This window comes from Trichechus manatus, unplaced genomic scaffold (assembly GCF_000243295.1).
Source record: "Trichechus manatus latirostris isolate Lorelei unplaced genomic scaffold, TriManLat1.0 scaffold00256, whole genome shotgun sequence".
NCBI lineage: Eukaryota > Metazoa > Chordata > Mammalia > Sirenia > Trichechidae > Trichechus > Trichechus manatus.
The window spans coordinates 1,063,566-1,073,369 of NW_004444192.1; the positions used below are offsets into that span (position 1 = coordinate 1,063,566).

Below are 9,804 nucleotides of genomic sequence, written 5' to 3' on the forward strand. Positions count from 1 at the left end.
AAAGCCCATGTGTTCGTGGCCAGGATAAACAACTCAGGGAAGTGTTAGTACGGCTTTTATCAAGCATTCACCATTTCAGACTAAAATAATCATGTGCATTTATGTTTTCATAACTGAAGGACAAATGGGATAAAAAGGAGATGATACATAGGTGCTTGAAATTCTGGGTCGTTTTATCGTCTGCGACAAGTATTTCCAAACAGCTTCTTCCGGGAAGGTCCACGGGCTTAGCCCAAGACTGACGCCTTCCCACTCCCAGCCCCACGGGGAACGCAGGTGAGGCCTTCCACTGTGAAGGGTTTCGTGGCTCCACTAACTTTTCTAACTGCGCGTTATTCCAGTTACATGCCAGTCCTCGCTTTCATACTCTGGAGAGAACTTTTGCCAGCCTGGTAATTCTTCTACTTCGCCTGGTGGGGGCGTTGGAAAGATTTAAAATTCTTTTGCATTATCTGTAAATGGGAAGTTCTAATTCTCCAGTCCTTTCTTCGTACCCCCGGCCCCCACACACCCATATCTGTTATTTTTCAATTATATAGGGGCTCTGAAGGAAAATCCCTCTAAAAGAGAAAACAGGTACGAACAGGATAAAATTGGAAAGCTTTTCCCGCTTCTCTTGCTCCTCCCCAGTACTCCTCCCACCTTTCCTTCTTTCTCCTCCTTCTCCTCGTACACAGGGCGCAGTAGTTGAGGGTCCCTCCGACCCAAGGCCCAGGCCCCGCTCTGCACAGTATGCCGGGTTGGCGCCTCCATTTGCAATGAACAAGTTCTGCGCCTGGCGGCGGTTTCCCACCCGTGGGCGCGTGCCAGGCCAGCTCCGGGCCTCCCCAGCCTGGCGTTTCGGGCGGACGCGTTTGCTCTTCCTCGCCGCTCTCCAAAGCTCCCAGACACAAAGTCCTCCTAAATGCGGCGTTAACGCTTGTTCGGGGTCTCCTCGCGATTAAAAGCAAATTGTCATTCTCGGGAGGCATTTGGTGGGCGGTAGATTTGGTCTTTGAGACCTCAGTCACCCTGTATCCCCCCTCCACTCAACAGAAAGCAGAAAGGGCCCGCGCTCACGCGCTAGGATTTGGTGAGGCAGGATTCAGCCCCAGACTCTCGCCTCTCAGGGCCCTCGGGCCCAGTCCTCAGCTTCTAGTTCCTTCCCTCCCTTAGCTTTTCCCGGCCTCCCCCGGCGCATGGACTCAGGACCAAGAATTTTCGAGACTAGGAGAGCTTTTCCGCCCGCGGGACACCCAACTCGCCCCGAGATGGTCGTTGGCAACGAAAGTTAAGAGGGCTGACAACGACGCTGACCTGGGTTCATTCCTCCAGGCAGCTGGGGCGGGGCTGGCTGGGTCTTTCGAAGGTGCAGAGCAATGGATGGGCTTGATTTCTGGAGTTCAGTGACCAAGAATCTGAAATTAAGTTCTTCGCTTACCCTTCCACTCCAGTGAATGGGTCGAGGCCTCGCGGCCTGTGATTTTGGGGTGCCTGGCCCTAAGTTTCGCGCTGAGAGCCCCTGAACTGAGAAGAGTGGGAGGAGGCAAAGCCTTGTAAACCAAAGGCGCTGTGCAGATTCTTGCGGGGCCCTTGGAGCAGTAGTTCCATTTCCGTTACCCTCCCCTCAAAGTTAATCCTGTTTGTGGTTTTCCCCCTTTAATAGGCCGTGAAGTCAACAAACTCCCCACATGGTGGCTCCCTTTACTAAAGCTGAGTGGTGAACTTGTACAAGGAGTCTTGGAAATTTTCAACTATTTCTATAGATTGAACTCATTTCAGAATTCGCGTGGGAGGCAAGAGTAAGGATTTTAATCGGGTTCACCTTTGACGTGAAGCACGGCGGAAGACAGGAAAGCCACACTCGGTAATAGCTTTGGGCGCTTTAGTAAGAAAGACGTCTCTGCTTGATTATCCGGTCGTGTTCACGGCGGGCTCTTTGTGTGCGAGCTTACTCCAGAGGCAGGGCTGAATACGGAACACACGCATGTAAACACTCCGACATAAATCAGGGAACATATGCAGCGGAGACAAGAAATAACATCCTCATGTAGATGCGGTTTGAAGCTTTATTCCAGGCAGGCCATCTGGAGCAGCGCCAGGAATAAACCAGGATCAATCGGGCAGTTCCTGGCCACTCCTGGCCAGAAATAAGCAAAACTTTGGCTTCTTGGAGGAAGTATAACATCTCAAGTAAGAGAGCGGGAACGACAGTGAGATCAGAAACATTATGTCTCAGAAAAAAGTATGCAGAACTAATATACCTTATTTAAATGTTAAATCCAAATCATAGTACCAGGAAACACTCCCACTAAATTGTCATTTCCTCTATTCTTTAGATCCAAATAATTAAAATGAATACTAATGGTTATTGATGGTTCGATTTCCTTTTTAAAAGAAATAGACCCATGTTCTCTTACGGGAGTAGAAATTTATGAATCTTCTTACTCAGGGATTTGGAAGCCTCATTGTGGATGCGGTCTTCCCTTATTGCTTTTCTCTTCCCACAGTCATTTTCAGTTAAAAAAAAACCATTCCCAACGGAGGGCTACCCGTTAGAAACCCTCAGCAAGTGAACTTGTACTGGAAATCCTCCTGCCTTCCCAGACTGTCTTTCCCTAAATAGAAGTCTAGTTGTAAATAAAGTGGAAAAGACATATTTCTCACCTTCAAATTCTTAAAATTTCTATTTTTGTGTACAATTTCAATTTTTAAAAACAGTGAGAATCACAGAAAGTGTGAAGGTCTCCAAATAGGCAATCTAGAGATTTAAAAATCAGGACTAAGGGGAGACTTCAATGCTCTTCACTCAAATCTAGTCAGTGATCAGGGACTATTCTTGTCATTAAGGACATTCATGGGTATTGCAAGGGGGTCGTATTTGAACATAAGGGTAATTTGATAATTAAAATCGCCATATTAATGGCACTATTGCCAATGTTTCAGCTTTACAGGCTCTGGTGAAAAATAAAACGGGCGATTCCCGATGTTTGTAGCATCTGCTACAAACAGTTCAGCACCCAGAGCCTGGACAGCTCCACGGGCCCAGCTCCGGACACAGCTTGAGCTCTAATCAATCTACTCATAGGCAGGCTGTCAACGACGACAGCCAGACTTCATTAGAGATTTACTGAAAATCCTCCAAGACTCCCCTTTAAAAACAAACGACTTCCACATTTAATTGTCTATCTGGAAGGACGTACGCAAGAAATTAGGAGATCTAAATTAAATTTATAAATAGGAGAGCTTGATGGTGCTTCATTCCAGAAACTAGAGCTGTTTGGTGGGATTTGATGAAAAAGTAAAAAGAAGTAGTAGGGATATAGTTAAAAACAGGACTTTAACTATCCTAAAGATTCTATGAATTCTCTACCCATCCTTGAGAAATGGGTGAAATTGAAAACCATCAAAATAATTGGACTTCTTAAAAACTGGATTGTATGAGTGAAAGGTGTTTATGAGAAGTCGATGACTCCGGATCTTATCATCCACGAGGACAGCACAGAATAGTTAATATGTTCCTTGAGGGACTAGGATGCTGACGTCTTTTTCTGATACCCGATCATTACGTGACTGAAAAAAAAAAAAAAAAGGAAGTCATTTCATGAATAAAAATCGAGGCGCAACAGTGCAACCAAATATTCTGTAAAGGCAATAGGCAGATATTGACAAAGAGGGCTCTCCTAAAACCATGTTCAGATAGATTTTTGCTAACTGCACATATAAATACGAGCAGAGGGCCGGTCACCTCTGTAACCATCAGCAGCAGCAGAAGAAGCCACAGCTTCAGACGCAAGCAGAGGGACCTCAGAGAGAAGGCGCTGCTGACTCGCGCAGCTGCCTGACCCGCCGGCTCCCACAGACTCCGCTTGTGCCGCGGCCCTTCCTCCCTTCTTTCCTTTCATCTTCGACTTTCTCTCTTCCTTTAACCACTTGCTTCTTCCTCCCTGTGGACTTGCCGCCACTTGCCTCCCCTCCTCTTTAGCTTGCCTCCTCCTCTCTCATCCTTCTACCTCTATCTCTCGCCCCCTTCTGTCGCTGTCACGCTGCCTCCTAGTTCTGTGCGTTTGCAAACTTTTGAACAGAATACTGGCCTCAGCAAACAAGTCCTCCAGCTCCTCCTGCTCGTTCCTTCGCCTTCTCCTCAGACACCGACGCCAGACGGTGATGCCTCTCGGGTTGCGATTCTAGCACAGAAACTTGGAGGACCCTTTGCCCGCCGTCCTACTTGGCAGCAAACCCTCTCCTCGCAGCGGTAAGAGTTGAATGGTAAAGGGGGAAAATCTTACCAAACGACTCACTTGACTGCTGATTCTTTTGCCGGCATCAGGTAACGAGTTAGCTTTCCTACTCACCAGGTCTGGCGAGTTAAGGGCGCTGGGCGTGTGCATAATTTTTTTCCGAACTATAGCGAGGAAAGTGGCAGGGCGCGCGCGGGCTGTCACTAAGCAGTATTCAGCACAGGGCGCCTGAGCGTCTCTCCGTCCCTCCCCCAGCTCCGGGAGTTTCTGTGGGGTCGGGGGTCAGGGTTGGAAGGCCAGGGGCGTTCTGACGGTTGTGTGCTCTCTTTCCCGTCCTGCGCAGAATGACCATGTGTAGCGGAGCGAGCCTGGCCTTGCTGGTCTACGGGATAATAATGCACAGCAGCGTCTACTGCTCACCTGCCGCCGCCGGACTGCAGTTCCCCGGGATCAGGTAAGAGCTGGCCGCCCGGGACGAGCTGGGGCTTGGGCTTCCCTCCCCCGGATGCCTCCTCTTGGTTGCGCTCCTGCAATTCCCTGGGTCCTGGCTACACACACCTCCCCCCGCCCGCCAGTGCCCCGCCGCCAGTTGGGCCACGGGTCCTGGCTTCTTGCCGAGCAAGCTTCGCGGCCGCCCGGTGCCCCGCCCCCAGCCCGCAGCCGCCCCGGGGCCAAGGTACGGCGAGAGCTCTTGGCCCGAGAGGGACCTCCCCTCCCCCAGCCCCGCCCGCAGGAAGGGAGGGGTAAGGCAGGGCCTGGCTTTTTTTTTTCCGATTCTTAGACTGAGTTAGGAAAACTTCTGCCGGGTCGGGGGATAAGGGCGAAGCTCTTGCAGACTTTCCTTTGTTACAGCTAGTTCGGGACTATCCGGGCGGGGTCTCCCTCTCTCTCCCCAGCCCTCCCTCTTTGCTTCAATTAGAATTCTTTCCCCTGGAAGAGCTTTCTCTCAAATGATCCATATTCCAACTGCATTTTAAGCCCCAGACTGCCTTAGGGAGGAGGGTGTAGAACGGGGCTAGTTGAGGAGAAGCGACTTGAAAGAAGGAAGAACAAGAATGAGTCTGCAAGGGAGGGGGAAAAGCGGATGCCAGGAAGGAGAAACAGCAAGCAAGAAGGCTGGCAGGACCAGGAGGATAGCCCTGCCCGCCCCAGGCTGAGGAATCCTAGCATCCTAGCTTTTTTCTTGACCCCGGAGCTGCACGGGCTCCCTGCCGCAGCCTCGGAGTCCGGGTCTGGTCAGTCGGAGAGTGGCAGCGCGCTTTGCAGCGCAGCGTCCACAAGCCGTGGCGCTTCGGGCTCTGGGCGGGGAGGAGCGCGCCTTCTGCCGGTAAAACTGCTCCTCTGAGCCGCGCCCGAGACCATTCGGTTTCAGGGCCGTTGAGCATTGATTTGGCCGTAGAGATGGGTTCAGTATTACGATTCCAGCATCTGGGCTCGGGGCAAGGCAGGAAGTGCCCTGGGGCTGCCGGCACCTGGGCCGTAGTTTAGACGCGTCGCCGAGTGAAGGCTGGGTGCGGGGTGAGATGCGCTCGTCTTGCCCTCGCCTCTCCAGGGGTGGCTGGAAGGCGAGCCAAGCAGGAGTCCTAAGGAAGTAGGGACTCCAACCCCTAGAGAACGCTACTTGCCCAGGCCTTTTCGGACGAGGGTTTTAACCCACCCCATCCGCGTCCTGAACCAAGGATGGAGGCGGCAGGCGAGGGCATCTTCGGACCTGCCGCGCGCCCGCTCGCTCTCGGTCCCTTATTGATCCCAGTCCCAGCTGCTCCTGTCCCTGCGCCCCGGGGATGAAATGGGACCCTGGCGCCCCGCCATCGCTAACGGAAGAGCTTCACTATTATTTAGTGCATTTAAAAGCCCCCCCCCCTTCCCCGGGGGACTTCATTCCCAGCTATTTTCGAAGTCCGGTGTATTTGACACTTTCTCCGGGCCAGCCGCAGAATGAGCCGCCGCCAAACTAGCTGTTTAGGGGCATCTATTATTCATGTTCCTGCCAGATCTTCTCTCGCCCAAAATAGAAGCCGGAGCTTCTCCGTGACCTACATCTGCGCGGGAAAGGGCTCCCATGGGCTCGGAGACTGGGGCGGGGGTGATTGCCGGAGTTGGCCGCCGCACACCCCACCCATCCTTCCTCTCTGTTCCGCTTCGGGCTTGCCCCTTCGGGTCTTCGTTGGCCAGTGCCTTGTTTCCTAGGGCTTTTCTCGTTCCCGCCAGTAGCTGCTTGGGGGAAGGCTTGGGCGCGCGTGGCGTGTAAGGGGGCTGTACTTTTTGGTGGCCAGGTGTGCGATGTTAGCGGAGACGCCTCGGCTCACTGAAGCCGCGGCCCTGCAGGGGAGAAAAGTGGTGGGCGAGCTGCCTCTAGGGGTGGGAATTTCTGTTGGGTATAGTTCCCTCTCCCTATCCCGGAAGAAAAGACTACTCTCCATGGGGACCTTTGCGAAGAAGGAAAACCGGGTCCTCGCAGCGCCGAGAAGGACTTGTACAGACCACTCGTTCTGCCCCCGGTGCCCCTGCAGGCCGGAGGACGAGGTATATGACGAGGACGGAAACCTGCTGCAAGACTTCTACGATTCCGACCCGCCCGGCGTAAGGAGCCCCGCCTCCGCGCTGCACGACGCATCCGTGCTCTACTACCCTGCGGAGAAGAGGTACGGCCAGAGCGGTCCCCGCGCCCGGGGCGGGGCAGCCCAGGACTGAAGTGGGGGTGGTGGTGGTGCAGCGCTGAGTTTGTTTCACGAAAGTCCTTACGCCTATCTTTTCCCTGGCCGGTTCCTGCGGAAGCGACAGAACGTTAGTAGCGGGCAGGCTTGCGTGTACGCGTGGGAACCAAGAGGTCTGTGGCCCAATAAGTGGGAATGAGTGCGCACCCCGTTTAAAGGGCCGCCGATACTCCTCACCTACCATTCCCGGAGGCCAGGACCTGGCATTCCCTCTTGGACACAACCTAAGAGAATTATTCACGAGTTGTGTGCATCTAGGGGTTTCGCCGTCAGCCTCCGGGGGCGCTGAGGGGCCTTCCCGCCCAGCGGGGGAACTTCGGCCACTTGGGGCCAGAGTCAGTGACCCTGGGCGCGCACTTTACCTCCCCGTTAGAGATGTCGCCCGAGGGATCCTTAACAAGGCCTACCGAAAAGTGCTGGACCAGCTGTCTGCCAGGAAGTACCTGCAGTCGCTCTTGGCCAAGGACCTGGGGTAAGAGCTTGCGAAAGAGTTAACCTGGGCGTGATGGCGCGCGCGCCGGGAGTGGTGTCAGTGTGGAGTGCGCGCCGGGCGGGCGGCGCGGCTTCTACGTCCTTGCGTGCACGTGGGGCCGGGTGTACGTGTGCGCCCCGTTGTCTGAGTGGCCCTCTTCGAAGGTCCTGAAGCGGCACCCTAAGTTTGGCGAGAGACCTCGAGATCCTGGGGAGGGAAGGAAAGACGGGGGAATCCCGGAGTTTGATCCCGTTTTGAATTCAAAGAAAAACCAAACAGAAACCTCCAGTAATTCAAAACCGTCACGCTTCGCAGGAGGAATTGCTATAATTTCCTCTAAGTGTGTCTTAAACATTTTTTTCTTTTAGTGTAAATTAAAATTGAAACAAACAAATCCCCAAATTTAGACACTTAGGGAAACAAACAGCTTTTGCTTCTGCTAGACAAGCCCAAAGCACAGGGCTTGCGTGGAGCATATCTCAGCAGAAGGCAACATTTTAATAAAACCCATGGGAAACCAGATTACATTTTCGCAATGAATAATTCATGCGGTGAAAAATATTGCCTACAGCCTGTCGACTTATATTTTTATCACGTTTTTCAACTTAGCGTGCGGAAGGAGAGTGCTCATGTCTGACTAGGAATTGCAGGATAGATGTAAACACGGCAGCAGACAACGTGGCATTTAGGGAACTTTGGTTATTTTTTTTGTACGTGGGGGGTGAGAGGAACAGTTATGACAATCCAACACAAACACACGGATGGTCAAGTCTCAAAGGGCAGCGTTTTCAGCGGATTAGGCTTAAATTTCTTGCCGTTTGCCAGGACTTCATCCAGGGCCCCTTCTGCAAGGATTCAGGAAGGAGAGAGGAAACTCTCAGTGGGGAGGAGGAACTGAGGGGTTGCCAGCTCGGCCCTCCCTCCAGCCTGGTACTGGCAGTGAGAACCCCGTGCCTCTTCGAAGGCTCCCGCGTCGGGTGGGGCCTGCCTGCTCCTGGCAGCTATTAAATCTATGTCTCCCGCCCCACCATCCTCACCCGAACCCTCTCCTTGCAGTGGGAACAGAGGCGGCGGTGCAGACGACGACTCAGAGCCGCTTTCCAAGCGCCACTCGGACGGAATCTTCACGGACAGCTACAGCCGTTACCGGAAACAAATGGCTGTCAAGAAATACTTGGCGGCCGTCTTAGGGAAAAGGTATAAACAAAGAGTTAAAAACAAAGGACGCCGAATAGCGTATTTGTAGCGGTGAGTTACCAGCTACTCTGTGTATACATCCCTAACTAACACAATGAAAAGTCATTTTCCAAACTGACCGAACAGTCATCGCTCATGTATTCTATTCAAACGTGTTTATGTATGAAGTAAAGCCATTAAATGAATATTTTGATAATAATATTGTTTTTCTTTTGTACAAAGCACTAGAGAATGCACAGATATACTTTGTGAACCAATTATTGGTATATATTATAAATACATATATATTATGGGTATATAATAGAGAGCAATTCATATCAAGTGTGCACAAGGATTGAAAATTTGCCTGAGCTGTTTATGTTTTTATATAAAATAAATAGACAAATAGACAATCATTGTTTTGAATATTACTCCTATTTTTGTAAACTGGAATTAAAAGGATAGTATTTTTATCCACAATAGGCGTGAAGATATTACTACTGACCATTTGTTACTGTACATAAACAATGATGTCCTGCCCCAGGGGGATGATGAGGTAATGATTTGGGAGACTTGCTGAAGGCCATTCTTTCCTCGGTGAGTCCCTGGGGCAGGCTGCTTCAATCCCAGCCTAACACAACCAGGCACTATCGCCCTTGCTGGGTGGCAATTCCAATATTTCTGCTTTCTTTGATTCCACTTTTAGGTGTATTTGTCTCTCTTCAAGCTATCAGCCCAGAAGGAAATTCTTCTGATAAAACAGCAGCTTGATCCAAATTATGCTTCTCCCCAGATTTCACGCCACTCCCTGGGGGAAGAGTTGGGGAACTGTAGAGAGAAGGAAGGCTTGGGTTGCAAGCCCCCTTTTCTGTACTTCCTGATTCGTCAGGGAACCTAATATCCCATGGTTAGGGCAATTGGACAAAGCAAAGGAAATATAGGTATATGGAAGAGGCAGAGCATAAGGCAGTAGAAGGAGGACCCCTGGAGAGGGACTGGTTTGTGACTGTCCCAGGTCTGGGAAGCCAGGGCAAACTGAGTCCCCTTTGTAGGTCCGTTACTTAACTGACTTTGGGCGCTGGGTATTGGAAATGGACGCAAAGTACAATGTGTTTTTCTCCAGTGCTGTTCATGCTTCTCATCTTGTGAAGTGGCCAGGATCCTCCCCTTGAGCCCTACTCTGTAGGAGCCACCCCTTCTTTTCCTTTGTGGTTTTCTG

General features: G+C 51.5%; 1 protein-coding gene across 1 annotated transcript; it reads left to right on the forward strand.

Annotated features, from left to right (window-relative positions):
* The first annotated feature begins 758 nt into the window (after positions 1-758).
* ADCYAP1 (adenylate cyclase activating polypeptide 1) lies at positions 759-8,768 on the forward strand. The gene is given in 9 exon segments (XM_012559504.2): positions 759-921; positions 1,646-1,781; positions 3,638-3,775; positions 3,965-4,179; positions 4,182-4,248; positions 4,564-4,674; positions 6,734-6,865; positions 7,311-7,409; positions 8,466-8,768. Coding segments are annotated over 9 exon segments (1,251 nt in total). The 3' UTR covers positions 8,656-8,768.
* Positions 8,769-9,804: the final 1,036 nt, after the last annotated feature.